The sequence below is a fragment of the Benincasa hispida genome, chromosome 3 (assembly GCF_027475165.1).
Source record: "Benincasa hispida cultivar pf3 chromosome 3, pf3_genome.v1.1, whole genome shotgun sequence".
Classification (NCBI taxonomy): domain Eukaryota; kingdom Viridiplantae; phylum Streptophyta; class Magnoliopsida; order Cucurbitales; family Cucurbitaceae; genus Benincasa; species Benincasa hispida.
The window spans coordinates 12,838,539-12,856,793 of record NC_143480.1 but is presented as its reverse complement, the minus strand read 5'-3'; the positions used below and the strand labels follow the sequence as shown (position 1 = coordinate 12,856,793).

Genomic DNA, 18,255 nt, shown 5'->3' with positions numbered 1-18,255 from the left:
ATGGAGGTGGTTGGGATGAGAATGAAAGTTCGTATATTGGGAGACAGTTGACAGGAATAATTGTGCCTGTTTCATTGAAGTACGAATAACTTAAATCTCACATTTACAGGTTTACAAATGTCAGTTCTTCAGAGTTCGATCTTATACTGAAAGTTAAATATAAGCTTGAATATGAAGCCTCTCCACATTACATAAGGAATGATGATGATGTTTGCTTCCTTCTTTTTCGAGAAGACCTTAGTAGACTTTAGTTATCTGTAATACTGAAATCGAATGAGGACGAAAATATTAGAATGGGGTTTGGAAATGAGAGTTATGATGATACGACTGTGGACAGACAATACGAGGAATCATATCAGTTTCATCAGGAAGAGGATGATATTCCATTGTCTACCAACACTGTACCATTAACATTATCACTAAACAATGACCGCACTAATGCAGCAAGATTGAATTCAGAATTGGGCGGTACTTCAGTTGTTGGTAATGAGTGACCATTTAGATTCGATTATATGGATTGTGGTCATCCAAAGCAAAGTTATGGTCCTTCAGTGGATGTTAATGAGCAACCAATGGATTGAATGAAATGGATCACGATCATGGAGATGTGTGTCGTTCTACAACAGCTTTAGTGGTTCCACCATATGTGTCTTCAAGTCATAGGGCATAGTTGATTGTCCCTGGTACCTCTTCATCTGGGACAGAGGACGTTGAAGTTGGTCAACTATTTTTTAGCAAAAAGGACTTGAAAATGAGATTATCTATTTTGTCCTTCAACAAAAATTTTGAATTTAGGGTCAGAAAGTCAACTAAATCTCTGTTCACTGTTAAATGTATTGGGGAGATATATAAGTGGAGCCTTCGTTCAGTGAAAATGGAAGGGTCTGATATATTCAAGATCACAAAGTACTACAGTTCGCACATATGTTCCATTGAAATTCTGAATCACGACCATAGACAAGCAACTGCTATGGTTGTTGGTCAATTGATTAAAAATAAGTTCACGGGAATAGGACGTATTTCTAAACCATGTCATATTGTTGAGGATATGATGAAAGATTATAGAGTGAACATAAGTTATGATAAAGTGTGGCGTGCAAGGGAAGCCGCATATGATCTTACTAGAGATACTCCAGAATACTCATACTCCATACTACATGCTTATGGAGAAGTGTTAAAAATAGAGAATTCAGGTACAGTTTTTTAGATCGAACTTGAAGATGAGGTGCATTTCAAGTATATGTTTATGGCATTAGGGCCTTGTATTAGAGGTTTCGCAAACTATCGGCCTGTGATAATTGTTGATGGGTCACACTTGAAAGGAAAATACAAAGGCACCATGTTCGTTGCGGTTTCTTTGGACGGGAACAATCAATTATACCCACTAGCATATGCAATAGTGGACAATGAAAGCGATCGATCATGGAAATGGTTTATGACAAACTTGAAATGTAGTATCAGAGAACCTGATAATCTGGTGTTTGTGTCTGATCGGATGGTATCTATCAGCAATGCTATTCGTACATTTTTTCCCACGACATTTCATGGATTGTGCACATGGCACATAGAACAAAATCTTGTTATAAACTTTAAGGATAGCACGGTTGTTGGGATATTTAGAGATGTAGCAAGAGCATTTTGCATGACAGAGTTCCAAACAAAATGGGACGAACTCAGCAAAGGCATTTCGCATGACAGAGTTCCAGACAAAATGGGACGAACTCCATAGTTTTTTAGACGGTGTTGTCACGGAATATCTGGAAGACATCAATCTTCAAAGGTGGGCATGGGTTTACCAAATAGAACGAAGATATGATAACATGACATCCAACAATGTAGAGTATTTCAATTCGTTAACTAAAAAGTATCGCCTATTGCCCATAGTATGCTTGATTGAACATATTAGAGGAATGCTCCAATCGTGGTTCTACAAATGGAGGAATTATTGGGCATCTCGAACGACATTGCACCCTGACTACTGTGAAACCCAATTGGCAAGTGAGGCTGATAAGGGCAGATGATATCAGGTTGAGCCTATTGATTGTTATCGGGTCCATGTGCGAGATAATCGATTGAACGGTATTGTCAATCTTCACACGAAGGAATGCACGTGTAAGGAAATCGACTCACTTGGTATCCCGTGTTCGCATGCAATTGTTGCTGCTAAGGAACGAAATATACCCATCCAGAGTCTTAACAATCCACTTGGCCACATATCTGAATGAAAGAGACCACTTAGATATGTAGAAAAGACTATCCTTCCTCCGAAGTTTGTGGCACAAGTTGGGCAACGTAGAGTGAGAAAAATACCATCCAGAGGAGAATTTCGCAGACAAATGAAATGTGGTCGGTGTGGGAGTTATGGGCATAACCGCCAAAATTGTAACGAACCGCTCACAACCGTGCGACATGCTGAAAATACCAAAAACCGTGACACAAACACCTCTCATCTAATTTAGTTTATAACTAACTTGTAACATTTCATTTGTTATAAATACCATTGATCAGTTTTCTATATGTCATACTTGTAACGTACTTCATACTTTTTTATACTTGTAACATTTTATACTTCATACTTTCATCTTGTAAACAAAAAACAATAATAAGCTGGAGTATTTCTATAATAACAATCTTCATGTTGTAACATACTTTCTATTTTTTCAAAGTCTCGCTCTCTCTCAAAATCCAGTCTTTAGGGCATCCAGTGTCATCTCCTAAATAATGGTACCCCAATCAAGAAAGTTATGGTACTCTACGTTTTGAACGTCCCTAAGACGTTTGAGGTCTACTGCATTTTTCTGTTTTTTCTTTCCCATCATTGCAACCTTAATATAGTAGACTAATGTGATCTTCACAACATCCTCATCATTTTTAAACTCCAACTTCTTGTATTTTTCTTCAAGTAAACGGACATATAAGGTGTCTTTCGTCACTAGATTACCAAAAAACTTTATTGTAAGTTCATACGAGGACTGCTCATTCTGATCAACTCGTGTTGGGGATCACCATAAACTAGTCATCAACAAAAAATCATCCTTCGAAACAGCGACGACCTTTCCACAAACAGAGAATGACATTAAGTTAGATCTCGTCCTCTTCACTTCTCTCAGCAACATATGATGGATAATTGGGCTGTTAAACATCATGTCAACGTCTACAAATCGCCCAAAAATTGTTCTCTTGAACATGTCTAACTACCTTGGGGTAAGCTTCTCCTTCACAATCTTGTTTCATTAGCAATGTGGACCAAGCTCGTTACTTGACCAGGAAATCGGTCGATTACGGGTATTCTGAAATGCGTTGCCATCTTAAATCACTCCTGTATGAAATAAATATTCAATCAGTAAACTCCTTCAGAAAAAAAAATTGTAAAAAACGTTATGTTTAAATCTCGCTGGCATTGCTCTATCTGGTATCGCTCTCTTCGGTATTGTTGTCGCTCTCTCCGATATCGCTCTCTCTAGTGTCACTCTCTCTGGTGTCGCTCTCTCTAGTAACTCTCACTTATCTCACTCACATTCTCTCTTTTTACTCGTCTTCAACCACAGAACACATCGAAAACCAAAAAAACAAACAAAAAATCATAGGTTCACAATATTTCTAAACCCCAGAATGACCCACACTTTCTAGTGGCGCTCTATTTAGTATTGCTCTGTCGATTTCACTCTCACTTATCTCACTCACAAACTCTTTCTACTCGTCTTCAACCACAGAACACATCGAAAACCAAAAAAATAAACAAAAAAAATCATAGGTTCACAGTATTTCTAAACCCAGAACGACCCACAAAGCCCCATTACCGATCAGTTTAAGACATTTTCAGGCACAGATTGAAAGATTGACAAATCAGATTCGATTTGTCGGTGGCAGTGGAATCGTTTGCAAGTCGAAATGATGGATTCTAAAGAGTTTTTAGTTTATAAGCGATACGAAGCCGTTAGCCTTGGGAAATTTGAGTGGAGTTTTTAGTTTTGGTTGGTTTTCAGTAAAAAGGTAAGAAGACAAAGAGGTAAGGGCAATTTACGTAATTTGGTATGGCGATGATATCAACAGAGGGTCATTTGACATTATTTTTTTAAAATGGATCATTTGACATTTTGGACTCAAAAAATAGGTCATCCGTACAAATTTCCCCAACATTCAAGCACTCAAACCACTCCAAATGGATCAATGTGTTGCAAATACAAGAACATAAATACTTCATAACAATTAGACCACATGTTAACCAACTTTGGAAAGAATACATAATATTTCATAAATACTTTGTTACAAAATAGATTTACTTCGAATATCTCTGACAAAAAAAAAAACTTAAAACTTTATTCACATGATAAATAGAAAAATCCAATGAATATGATTGCTACATCACCGCAGAGCATTACATCCTTGCACATAAAAGATCAGAAACTAAAGCAAGAACATGTAAATTGTTGGTTTTTTAAATTCCTAAAACTAAGCTTATGGCTCCATTTAAAAATTTCATTGTTTATAAATAATCTTATAAACAAATCTTCAAATGTAGTTTATAAATGCTTTGACAATTCAACCAAATTCCACCTCTTACATTATCAAATTTCTCCTTAAAATCACATACCAATTGCAACAAATCCTACCATGCCAACTTAATACACAACCTTCAACCTGACTCAAAACAACAATAGAAAAAGGCCCAAAATGATAAAAACCCAAGGGAAATCCCCAAACACCAAAAACAAGCTTTATTAAACTCACTGCTCTATTTCAAAAGATTGTTAAAAGCAAAGAAATGCCCATTCCCCCAAAAAGATATAAAGTCAACAGTAAACCAACTAAAATCCTTCAAGAATACAGAGATTTGATATTAGCTTCTAATCAGGGTCCAAATACTCTCAACAAAATCCTCTGCAATAGAACACATAAAACTTCAAATTAAAACTTCCAAGAACACCAACTTCTCATTGGATGATTCATTCTCGAAATTTCAAACAACTGAACTTACGAAAAGAAATAAACTCAATTTGATGCATATATGCCACTGCCATCACTTTGCCTACAATTTCACCAATTAACTATAAAAGGAAACAATGTAATATAATCTCTAGCATATATAAATATAGAGAGAGAGCAGCAGCAACAGAGGAAACATTCAATAGTTGGGCATGTTCATGTAGAGTGCAATTTCAATTTTTCTATGCTAAGGCAACAAACAAACAGATCAACTTTACATTATGGGACTAATCAACTCCTTTCTTTCCACCCTTTAAAATAAAAATCTTTTTACATTTTGTAATTCTCTGAGTTGTACAGAAAGATAAGTATTCGAGCATGAAGACAGAGTTTTGACGCTAACTCTGCCCAAAATTGAAGACATGAAGCCTGAACTCAAATCCATTGAAATCTCTGTTCTGTTTTATTATGTTTGAACATATTTGATTGAATAAATACCCTCATTAACATTTAAAGCTCGTTAATCCGAAAATTTCAAGCCAAAAAAGATTTACTATGATTTAGTTGGATCAAAAGAGATTTGATTTACTTTTTTTTTCACGAATTTACAAAATCAAATATGGCTATAGAAAATACAGCCTACACGTGATTATTCGTCTGGAGCATCTCTTTTCTAAGATTAATATGAGGCCTACAGAGAAGTCTGACTTCTATTACCTCATTTATATTATAGTGCTTACTGTCCTCCCTCGTATGGCTCTGATTCGCTTTTTCTTCAAAAGTTTTAGGAAAGGAATTTAGAAAGCTCCAGGTCCAGATGGTAAACTCTTTTATCACATGAGTGAGTCAGCAAAAACCTATGAAAAGATGCTAGAATTAGCATGTTGAGTTGTCTCAACTGGATCAATAGCTTTGTTTTCTACCGGAAACTAATCTTTCCTGGTCTAAGGCAACACAACAGGAACAATAGCATATTACACATTAATATATATTTAAACATGGAGAACATATCAAATACACCATATTATTCATCAGCCAGTTCGCATAGATTGAAGGAATTTAATATGCAAAAGTGTAGTGAAACACACAAAAATGTATAGTCACAATATTTTAAGGGAAAAAATGTACTCTATTTTTGTATCTGAACACTTACACATACTCAAAAATATATATATTCAGGGGACATAAAGATCCATTTTTTTAAGAAATTGATATTTTACATCTGTTTTTAATTTTTTCTAACTGACATCAAAGTTCAAATTTCTTGTAGTGAATACTATAAAAATAGAGACTAAACTTTAGTTCAAATGGTTGAAAAATCTCATCACTCTAAAATAACTCCAATCAAATCCAAGTATAAACAAAGTTTAGGAAACCAAAATCACCCTGCAATCTACTGCTTAGGTTTTCCTTTTAAAGAAAATCTCATAATAGAAACTTTTTACCATCAATCTAGTTAAAAGTCTTTTTTAAAAAAAAAAAAAAAAAAACTAATACCAAATATACTTTAAAACTCAATTTGCAAGCGCAACAACACATGATAATGTTTATAAAACAAGAGAATAAAGAATAAAGTAGGAAGAAAAGAAAATAGAGAGTAAAAATTTCTCTATTCAATTGTATCTCTCAAAGGTTCTAATGATCACTCTTTATAGAGTTTACAAGATATGAAAAGGTAAATATATGAAAAAAGACAATAAGGAAGATATTTGAAAATAATATGTGGGGATATATAATCTACGGACATCAATATCTAACGTTCAAATATTTATAATAAGTATTAAATTTTAAATTATAAATGCCAAATTTAAAGGTAAACATAGCAAAATATAAAATGAAAAATTTAAAGAAACGCAATAAATAAAGTAATATAATGAAAATAGTAAACTGAGGTAAGAAAGTTTATTTACATTTAAATTTAAATAAGAGACCAATCAAAAAATTAATTTTTAGAAAATGGAAATAATCAATAAATAACATTTTAAAATATAAAAAGTGAAAGTCAAAAAACTCCAACCATGATACAATAACACCGGAATCCAAAAATGAGTAGCTTGATGATATTTGACATGATTTTCTTCTTCCTCACAATTGTTGTATTTAGAAAACGTAGAATAGCTTTTGAGAAAACCTTTTAAAGTTCTAGATCTATAAATGGTAAGTACAAACGTAACTAATTAACTAAATGATACCGTTTTGAATCAAGTACTAATTAACTTAATTGATTTAAATTAATTTTAACCGATTAACGAAAACTAAAGAAAATGTAAGTTATTTTGTTAACCAACAAACGTAAGAATTAACTAAATTAAATCAAATAAAAATACTTCAATAGTATGACATAGTTCATATAAAATGAGAATTTGTAAATACTAATATAAAATCAATATTTGATCAGTTATTAATCAATATCTATAATTAGATGAAATTCATTTTTCTGTTATAATCACACAAAATAAAAATATAACCATTTATTTTCATGAAGATAGATGACATTCTCATACAAATCTAATGTTATTATTCTCGTCAATTTATTTTCTAGCATTTATCATGGACAACCAACAAATCTAAGTAAAAACAACTTAGAGCTTCTAAATACTTATTTTGTTGAACTATGCTTAAATTATAGTCGACATTTTAAGCTAAATTTCTACATTTAATATTTTAAATTAGACTTCATGTCAATAAATTAGTGTTAATTTTTAAAGATGCCTTAAATGACCCACAAATGCTCAAACTAGTAAAGTACCTTTTTTTTTCCTTCTATTAACGAATCAAAATAGTCACCTTAAACACAAGTCAGCTACTAAATAATAATCAAGAGATTAATTTAAATTTCTCACATGCAAAAATTAATTGAGTCAGCTTGACCCGACATATAAATAGTAATAATAACATAGGAGTGTTGGTTAACAAAACTAAAAGGTTTACAATCAGTGTCTCTTAATATTATTATTCACCAACCTAATGACAATTTCAAAACAGTATTAACCATGAAAACCAAAAGAAAATTACAGAAAAACCTCCTTAATCTTAATCCTATATCTAAGAAACCACGAACAACGAACTTAAGTTGAAGAAAAATTTCTTATTTTAGTTGAAGGTTTGAGTAAAGTCAATGCCCGAACCTCCTCGATTCTCTCATTTTCCATATTTCAAGGTGCGTTCTTGACTTCTCCTCTTCCTCTGCTACTGTTTTTTTTTTTTTCCCAAAGATCAAATATTTATTAATTGAGAGAACTTATGTGAAATAATTAAGTTTAAAATTTTGAGATTATATATGGTTACCGTAGTTGGAAAAAGGGGGAGCGTTTTTTAATCATGGGTTTTCACGCATCACGGCGGCTCTGATCCTTTCCACCGTGCATTTGATCAGACTGTTGACGGTGGCCACTGATCCGATTGAAAGTCTAGCCGTTGGAACTGAATCTACCAGGATTTGAAATGCAACTGTGATGAGCGACCCACCGGATCCCAGCTCCAGAATTTCGCCGCCGTTGTTGCATCCTCCGCCGGGTCCGTCTGGAAGTATGGCGAATCCCGACGGTAGAAGTGCCACATAATCTGGATCGCAACCGCTTAGCACCACGTTCATTGCAACGGTGTCTACCGGAGCATAAATAACGTACGATCCCGTTGAGTCGGTGCAGCTTTCTTGTAGTATCAGCATATTGCTCTGGCTCGAATTCGCACTCTGCAAAACCAATTTTAAAATTTTCATTAATTTGTTCTGTTGCCCAAATCTTATTTCGATTAATTTACTCACATTGACACGAAGCAAGGAGACACAATTCCCGGAGTGACGGCCGTTGGCTATGTGCGCCATTTCCTGAACCAATCCCCCATTCGACAGAATATCCCACTGAAAAACATTGCAAATATTTCAATACTCTGTTGACTTGATAATTTTAAGAATATTTTTGTTTGTATGTACGGACCTCGCTTCGAGATTTCTCTTTCCGGAGGAAATCAAAGACAACCTTAGGTGAAACCGGGATCCAAAAAGAAGTGGCAGCGCTCAGAACAACACCGGGTGGTCGCCCTGGTTCGTCGGTACTTTTCCTCGTCACAACACGAACCTCATCGCCGGCGGCAGCAGGTAATGCCGTCCAAGCGTGTACACTGGACGCGCCAACACCGGCACAGAAGCTGGTCACCATTCTCTCCGCTAACTTCAGCATACTCTTCCTGCCTTCAATACTCGATATCACTGGAATGAAATTGGATTAAATTAAATTAGTGGTAATGATGGGGGGAAAAGGAGAAAAACAGAGGAAATGAATGAAAGAGTGGTACCACGTAAATCGCCGGTGGGAATGGTGGTGGCGATTGAAGTGGCGAAACGCTCAGATTGGCGATCTAAGGTAGCGACCCATCGTTTAGCCCCGAAAGCGAGGCCGGAATTAACGAGAGGCCTGTACATCGTGGGGATGCCAGTTTCGTCGACTTCAACATGTTCGACCCAAGTGATCTGAAAAATGATTCCACAAATTTAAATAGAGAACTGATAATGTTAAGGGAAAAAAGGGGGAGTTAAAGAAGTAAGGAAGAATACCTTGGAATAGCCGTTGGGCAATTCTTGAATTAAGCAACCAGAGGGTTTTCTTCGGGTGGTAGGGATGAGAGAAGGGCGCAAGGTGTCTAAAGAAACATCAGCAACAGCCCATATCCCGTCGCTTTGTTGTTTGCAGTATCTTACGAAGTAGTTTTCACGAGTCGGAACTAGCGGCGATGGGACTTGGAATTCAGCGCTCATCTGCTCGTATACAAAACCATCCATTTTAACCACTTTCAATTTTATTTTTACCTTTCTTTAAATGCAAACTCATTTTGATTTCTATTATTTCAAAATGCTTATTTTGTATCCTTCTAAAATGTTCATTTTTATTTTTGTAACTGAGTTTAGTTTAATTGGTAATGACATGTACTATCTCTCAAAAGGTCGAAAATTTAATCTACAAAAATTAATCAAAGTTGAAAATAGGTTAACAAAAATGAAAATTTTGAAACTACAAAATCAAAATGAACCAAAATAGTATTTGAATCTTTCATTTTCATAGCTCCTAAAGTTTAATTTTGGAGTTAGGGCAATTTTTTTCTTTTTTTAAAAAGTAATGAGGTGGACCTAAGCCACACTATCTTTATTGCATTTTAAGTTTATTTCTAAAACTTTATAACATTTTACACCTCATTAAGTAATCTTTTTGGTTTTTTAGTTTTTTTTTTTTTTAAGTTGAGTATATAGATACCCCTTTTATTTAGAGTTGTTTTCAAATATAAGAAAATGAACTAAAATACTTATAAATATAACAAAATTTTACCGTCTATCTATAATAAATTGCTATCTATGTCTATTTGTGTTATAATAGACACAAATAATAGTCTATCACATATATATTATAATATTTTGCTATTATTTGTAAATACCGCAGTTTTTTCATTTAAAACAATTTTTCTTTATTTATTGATTTTTATGTTTTGTTGTCTACAATTTAGGATTATTTTTAAAGTAAACATATATATGCGCATCTCACATGTCTACATAAAAAATATGAAAATTATAAATAAGAAATTATGAAAAAGAAATACAATTTTAAAAAAATTAAATTGTTACTGAACAAAACCTGAGTATTTAAAATTTAATGAGTAATGAATTAATTTCTATTGTGAAACTTTGATAGTTACTATGCGTCATCGTTCCTATATATATATATGTGAACGAGATATTACGTTATTAAAAAAAACATTAGTGGTTAGTCTTTTAACCGATAGAAAAAAAAAAATGAAATTTGTATCAATAATCTCCTAAAATTTTGTGTAAAAGAAATTAAACATTCTCGTGTTACTCTAATTTCTATATCAGATTTATGAATAAATAATTTTAAAATTAACCAGTAAAAATGGGGGGGAAAGTGAAATAATTGAGAAAAAAAAAATGAAATAGGGTTTAGTTTGAGTACCACGTGCAAGGCCCCGTTGAAGTTTCCAGGTAGGCCAGGCGAAAGAATTTCCACAGTGGATGCTCTCGAAACAATGCCGCAAAACACCGTGGACCATTGCGTCTAATTACAAAACAAACAAAAATTAATTAATAAAAATCTTTGTACTCGATATGAAAACAAACAATAATAATTATTAAGAGACAAAATTAAACGTACAGCATCCATAAAAGTATCGACAAGCTTGATATGGTTCATGAAAACAATAGCCGAAACTCTCGAAGCTTCAGTTCTAAAGCCCATGGGCTTTCCCCCAATTCCACCTCCGAAACTGCTCAAATACTCCGCTTCGTTAAGAACCACTTCGCTCGACGACTTCCCATCACCCGCAACCCACAACGGCTCCCCGCCCTGAGCCATTCTCCTCAATTCCTCCATCCCCGAAACCGCCAGCTCCACGATCACCGGCTTCTCCCCTTCTGATGGTCTCGATATCGACCGGAAAAAATCCGCTGCACCGTACATTTCCCCCACGAATCCCGACGACTGTGGACCGAAATTTGTGATGCCCAAGTCCAGGGATCGCGTCGAAGCATTCGTCGGCAGTTGATAGTACGGCTTTGTGCATTTCGATCCATATCCACTCATTCGCTCGATCTGTCTCATATATTATCATCAATCCCAGCTCAAAATCAGCGTATAAATCCCAACCATTTAATTAGAATTTTGATCTAAATTGTTTGAAAAAAGTTAGATTTTAGTGATACTAATAAATGTCTATCTTAATATAATTTTGTTATATTCGTACATGAGTTGTATTTGTTATGTATACATTAGTGATCAATAAAGTAAAACTATCTCTTGAAAATGTCATGTGTTAACTGTCTTATTATACATCTTAAAAAAATAATCCAATTTTATTTGAGTTGTCAATTATTTGAATTAAAATATGTACTCTCTTCATTTATTATTTGTTAAATCGGCATCTTTTTTCTTTAGTGACGTGTGGTCCATCAACATTTATGGAAATAAAAATATAGGGTAAATTTGAGAGTATCGTGCACAGGTAATATTAAAAATCTAATGTATTTTTTTTAGAAAGAAAATTAAGTACAGATATTTAATAGAGTAAACTGTTAATTAAACATTTATGACAAAGAACGGAAAGAGACATGGTGTTATAAATTCAAGACAATCATAAAAATCTCTATTTCCCATATTTTTGTAATTATGATCTCTACCCACAGCCATTACAGTACTCGTTACAGCCAACTATTATATTATTTAATTTTTGGGAAGAAATACACACCATCTGTTTTTTTTTTTTTTTTTATTTGATTCTTATGTTACTACTGTGTTTTCAGTTTAATTTCTATTTGTGTTATATCTTTTATCTTTTGACTTTTGAATTTTGTTTTCATTAATCCTTGTATTTTAATATTTTATGCTTTTATCTTTGAGTATTAAATAATGATCATTTTGCTAATTCAATAAACTAATTTCAAATGATCATTTTGCTAATTCAATGAACTAATTTGAAATAATTACAATCTGAAATTTTTAATTAATTTTAACAGTGATGAAAGATAAGTGAAATTTAATTTAATTCCTTTAAATTAATTATTAGGTATTAAAATCAACAGTTGAAGTAAGTATTTAATGAAAAAGCAAAGTTAAAAGTATAAATTTTGAAGCTTTAAGAATCAAATTGAAACGAAACTCGAAACTCGAAAGTAAAAATGTAACATTTTGACACCTGAAGACCAAATAGAAATTAATATTAATATAAAAAATCAAGTAAAAATATAACATTTTGAAACTTAAAAGCAAAAGAAAACTAGATCCAAAACTCCAAAATCAAAAAAGTATTTTTTTTCCCTTAATTTTTTGTTCAAAGATCTATGAAATGGACTTCGCAAAAATAAGTTTAGCTTAATTGTAATTAGTATACACTTCTTCTATCAAGATCGGAGGTCAAATCGCCTAGCCTTGTAATCTAAGAAGCACAGACACAGATAAGAATATAGGATATGGATACGATACGATATGACGATATGTCAATTTTTAAAAAGCTAAGATATAGATACGTTGAAGAAATGTTGTATATGTATATAGGTATTTATATATTGTTATATTACATATTTTAAGTTAGATTAAAATAGATTCAAGAAGGGAGTGAAAATTTGAAAAGAAAAAAAAAAACCAATAATGTTGAGTGGTGGTTGAGCGACTAGAGTAGATGGTAGGAAAAAGTAGATGATAAAAATTGAAGAATGAAATTGAGGATGAAAGGGGATGTGAATCATGATTTTGATAATGAGAAAGAAGAGAATAATGAAGATCTAATAACGTTTCGGGCTTTTTCTTTTAACATTTTATGTTTTTATCAGTTTTAATTTATTTTATTTTTGCTTGCTCGATTTAAGTGGACTTTTGTGGTTGGGAGTGATTTTGAAATGGCTAAAATCACTTTTGTCATTTTCAAAATCACCGTGAAACATATTTAATCCTTCAAAACTAATTTTAATGATATGAAAATCGCATCTAAAAGTGTAATCTTGAAAACTAAATTAATTTTGAGTAGTTGTTTTCGAGTGATTTTAAAAATTAAAAAAAAAAAGTGACTTTTGATTATTTTTAAATCCTTCCGAAACATGCACTTTTATAAAATGGGTTGGGTTTTTTAAGTGGTTGAACTTAAATTTAAAAAAAAAAAAAAAAAAAAAAAAAAAAAAAAAAAAAACCAGTGTATACTATTCACGTATCTGGTAGCAGATACGCATATTTGAAAATTTAAAAAAAAAAAATCAGGTACTTCAAATCATATATCATATCTAGGATAACGATTCTCGACACAATTAAAAGTATCTATACTTCCTAGTTTGTAATAGTATTATGTGAGGGTGGGATAAGAGAGTTCAAATATCACAACTAGGTAGAGGACATATGATGTCTTAATCAATTGAATCCCTGCCACCTGCCACCCATCACCCCCACTTATATATACATATTGCAATGTTTAAAAAAAGAAAAGAAAAAAAGAATTAATGTACGGAAAGAAAGGAAATTTACAAGAATACCCTTGGTGCATTTGAAGTTGAATGGAATTAAATACGTAATAATATAGCATTGAACTGGTATCTTCACAAAATTTAGTTTGGATGGCCCAAAAAATAAACCCGGCCGTATGTGTTCGTGAATAATAAATTTGCAATCAATGTTTTGCTTGTAATGGTATAGTTTTTGCTACTTATATCTATCCAAAAAATCTTATAAGTAGCTGTCACAATTAAAAAGATGAATGTCTGGGCTCACTCATAAAATAACTACGAAATCTATACCCACGCAACGTAATCCATTTTTATTTTTTATTTTTTAAAAAAGTGGAACAAATTAAATGGTTATTCATTGAGAAAATTTAAAAAAAGAAAAAAAGAAATTTAACCCAAATCTGAATCTGGTAAGGGGGTTTTTTAGATTCTTACTTTTTAGCTTACTTGTTGCAGGATAGCCTATAACCTATTTTAAGTTATAAAAAAAAAAAATAAAAAAAAATAGGGAAAACAAAATAAAATAAAGAATGTTAAAAAAGAAAGAGAAATGAGAGTGTGACCTCATCTCGCAAGCGGGAATTTTCAATGCGCAAATGTTGGTCGTCAAAGGACATTTCGCCGAGTGCAGTGGAGGAAGAACCGCAGTTAGGGCAAGTTGAATGCGCAAATGCTTCTCTGTAACGAATATTCTCAGCACGAAGCTTCTCGTTTTCGGCCTTCAAAATTGCGTTTTCATGTCTCTCATGTTGAGCCTTCTCCCCCATTCAAAAGCAAACGTTAAAATCACTTTTCAAATATATAAAACCATCCCTATTCTAAAATATTACACATCTACTATTATCAAATTGAAACAAAATTCAAAATTTGACTAAATGTATAATATTTTCAAATTTAGAAACCAAACCCAAAATTTAGTAACGTAGAAGATGTGATTCCTTGAAATAAAATATTAAATAGATTTTGTTGTTCACCTTCATCTGGGTGCGTTTGTTTTGAAACCAAAACTTCACTTGCAATGGCTCCAACCCCAGCTCGCGGCTCAGCTCCATTCTCTGCTTGTCATCAGGGTGAGGACATTCCTTGAAAAATCTGACACATCAAAGTTCATATCAATCATGAAGAAAAGTTATGGAAAGATAGGTAAGTTCAGACAACACTAAAGTCATATCAATCATGAAGAAAAGTTATAGAAAGATAGGTAAGTTCAGACAACACTAAAGGAAAGAAGAAAATGATTGGTGCTTACGCCTCCATTTCTTGGATTTGATGTTGTGTATGACGATTGTAACGTTTCTTTTTTGAGCGTTGTTGGTCAGTTCCACAAGCAGCTTCTAAGATTTCTGCGCCTGATTTGGTCTCAAATTCATCATCTCTCATATTTTCCAACTCCTCGAGCATATGATGGTGAGTATCAAACATATCTGGATCGAACATCTTCACTCACTCGCCAATTTTCTTTTCTATTATTAGAAAATAATACAGTAAATACTCTTCCAAGCTTCACCTAAAAACAAGAAGAAGAAGAAGGGGAAAAAAAAAACACACACACACACAACAAAACATGCACGCACTTCTTCGTCAGTGAGAAACTCGAAAAGAAAAAGGAAAACAGAACATTGATTTTGATTGTTATTAATGATGTATTATTAATCATTGTAAGTTTTGTGTCCCATTTTGTACGAAACAGTGCTTCATACAGTACCTAGTTTTTAAGGAACACAGTCCTATATTTTAACATTTTCGTGTACAATAAAGTAAAAACAAGCCATTGAACAAAATTACTAAAATTATAATCTAATTAACGGTATCCGAAACTGGTGCCTCTTTATTACAAATCATATTCAAATTCCATACATAATCAACCAAAAATAATTTTCACCTTTTTGCAATTACATATTGAAAAAAAAAATCAAAATATATATTTTTTACTTGGGTGTAGCTTAAAACATCATTTCAATAACAAATAAAAAAAAAAACATTTTTTTAAAGAAAAAATTTGTCATATGATAACTTGTGATTAAGTATTTGAACGTGACGAACATTTGATACAATCCGAGCTGCACCCAATTCCCTTATTATTACAAAAAAAAAAAAATAATAATACAGTACCAAGTTTTTAAGGAACACATATATTTTAATAGAGAGAATTCATTGAATAGTTTATGGTTAAGAAGTTAAAATATGATGACATAGAAGAGGATACCTGGGTGGATTGGCGCAGAAAAGGAAGCAAAGAAGGGACGTTAAGGGAAAGAGATAATCATAATGGGAGAAGACAGAAGAAACAAAGAGGGAAAAGTAGGGTTGTTTTTGGAAGAGAAATGGGATTATAAGTTGGTATAAAATTGTAAAAAAAAAATACACAAGGGGGAATGAAATGAACGATTCTGAGACTGAGAATTTGGAAGAGAGAATCAGAGAGATATGGGAAAGAAGAAAAAGAAAAGAAAAAGAAAAGAAGTTTGGATAATTTTAGTTATAGGAAAGAGCATAGCCGGAATTCGACCAGGTTGTATAACTTATAAGTAATCAAACAAACAACCTTCTGTACGGTATGTGCTGAGTGCAATGCTCAGACAAAAAGCTGATACTATTGCTTATGCCTATCAGCAACCAGCAACCCCATAAACGCATCCATAACAATCCATTAATTCTACCATTTAACTATATTTTTATTTTTTTAATATAAACATACCACTACACCTACGTACGTACGTACATACATACGTACGTATATACGCTTCCAACTTTTTTTGTTTATATTTTTATTTTCAATGCTTATATGAGATCAAAACATATATTGGCAAACTGAAGTCAAATCATGAAAATGAAGTTACCACGAATGCAAATCTACAATAATTATTATGTATAAAAGCATGTACAAGCTTTTTTATTATTATTTTAATTATAAAAACGTATGGATAATTTTAAATTTATAAAAAAAATATGTAAGTACATCTCAACTAAGTTGACACATGTATAATATCCTCATTCTAATTTCAAATAATGTTGGTCTTTTTTTTTTTTCCATGATCTTACAAATGAATTAAGTAATTTTATTTACGACTTTAAAATTGAATATTCAATTCTCTCCCTTTATATACGTCAAAGAAAAAGTTGCGATGCAATAATCAATACGTGAAGAGTAAAGGGGCATAAAGTGACTATTCATTTCCATAGATTATTTATACGTGAGTGGGGCTTCGAAATGTACGAATTGTGATTTTCTCACATTTTTCATTCAATAAAAAAGGGGGGTGGGGGTTATTTAGAAAAATGCATTTTGAATGCCTTGAATTTAATTATTTAAAAAAGAAAATAGGGGGGATGTGCTTATGAAATGAAAAGGAATGAGATAATGAACGAGATGTTTGGGGCCATAATAAAGGGAGGGATGAAATAGCAATAAATAAGGAAAAGAAGGGCAGAGGAGGGGATATAGATGAGAAGAGAAATGGAGAGGAAATGAAAAATAAATAAATAAATAAATATTATTATTATTATTATGATTTAAAAAAAAATTGTGGGTTGGAAATGTGAGGACAGAATAAAGCAAGGTTGGTGAGATTTGCAGGGAGGGTATTAAGAAAGGAGGAAATTGCATTTAATGGACACTGGAGAAAGGATTTATGGAATAAGGAAAGAGAGAGGGTTTTAAATTTGAGTATGGTGAAAAGAATTACTGCCTACTTTACTACCCCCAACTTCTCTCACCATTCAAGTGTGAATTTGCTGCCAGACCCACATTAAATACTTAATTGCAAAAGCATCCCCCCCGCTCATTTATATTAATCCTTCTCAATCTCCCTCTCTTCCCCACGAAAACGGCCTCTCAATTCGGATATGCTTTAACTACTACTCACTTTTCTCCATTTATTTCTTTTTCTTTTTTTTCCTTTTCCCCCCTCTTTATAAACCTAAATAAAATTCTAAAACTACAACAGTACATTATTTAATTTTATTTATTGTAGTCTTTACATCACCAAAAACTTTTAAATCAATTTATTATTATAAAAAATTACAACTTTTCTTAGATTCGATCTAACCTATAATCATTTACTCAAAGTTATATATCTTATAAACTAAGTTGACGTCCAGCAACTATAATTATTTTCTTAAAAAATATATATGTTAAAATCATTATATGAATTATGTTTATGTTTTAAGAATAGCTAAATCCAGTAGTACTAAAATATTAACCCTAACTAATATATATAATCGATATAACTTAACTTGATATTTCAATAACCCATATTTTTTTCGAAGTTTAACAATATCTTATACATCATTTCATGTTTTCTGTTATTTAACCAAAAAAAAAAACGATTTAAACAGTT

General features: G+C 32.3%; 1 protein-coding gene across 3 annotated transcripts; it reads right to left on the bottom strand.

Moving 5' to 3' along the window:
• Window positions 1-7,778: 7,778 nt before the first annotated feature.
• On the bottom strand, window positions 7,779-16,419 carry LOC120072978 (protodermal factor 2). Of its 3 annotated transcripts, none has more exons than XM_039025528.2 (12): window positions 16,122-16,419; window positions 15,165-15,378; window positions 14,890-15,007; window positions 14,479-14,670; window positions 11,085-11,522; window positions 10,887-10,988; window positions 9,482-9,682; window positions 9,223-9,397; window positions 8,865-9,136; window positions 8,693-8,788; window positions 8,215-8,620; window positions 7,779-8,118 (listed from the first exon to the last, which is right to left on the bottom strand). In XM_039025528.2, exons 2-11 carry the CDS (start codon window positions 15,350-15,352, stop codon window positions 8,246-8,248), a joined length of 2,157 nt encoding a protein of 718 aa, XP_038881456.1. In that variant the 5' UTR covers window positions 15,353-15,378; window positions 16,122-16,419; the 3' UTR covers window positions 7,779-8,118; window positions 8,215-8,245. The 3 variants fall into 3 exon arrangements, with proteins under 3 accessions (XP_038881456.1, XP_038881455.1, XP_090167723.1); XM_039025527.2 differs by having other exon boundaries at window positions 15,165-15,422; window positions 16,122-16,418; XM_090311597.1 differs by lacking the exon at window positions 16,122-16,419 and adding an exon at window positions 15,490-15,505.
• Window positions 16,420-18,255: the final 1,836 nt, after the last annotated feature.

What these genes read in the sequence shown, in the direction of transcription:
- LOC120072978 (XM_039025528.2), bottom strand. Translation starts at nt 15,352, where the DNA reads ATGTTCGATCCAGATATGTTTGATACTCACCATCATATGCTCGAGGAG. An exon ending in ATTCCCGCTTGCGAGATGAG is followed by an intron (nt 11,523 to 14,478) that starts GTCACACTCTCA and finishes TATATGAGACAG; the next exon opens with ATCGAGCGAATGAGTGGATA. An exon ending in TGCCCAACGGCTATTCCAAG is followed by an intron (nt 9,398 to 9,481) that starts GTATTCTTCCTT and finishes ATCATTTTTCAG; the next exon opens with ATCACTTGGGTCGAACATGT.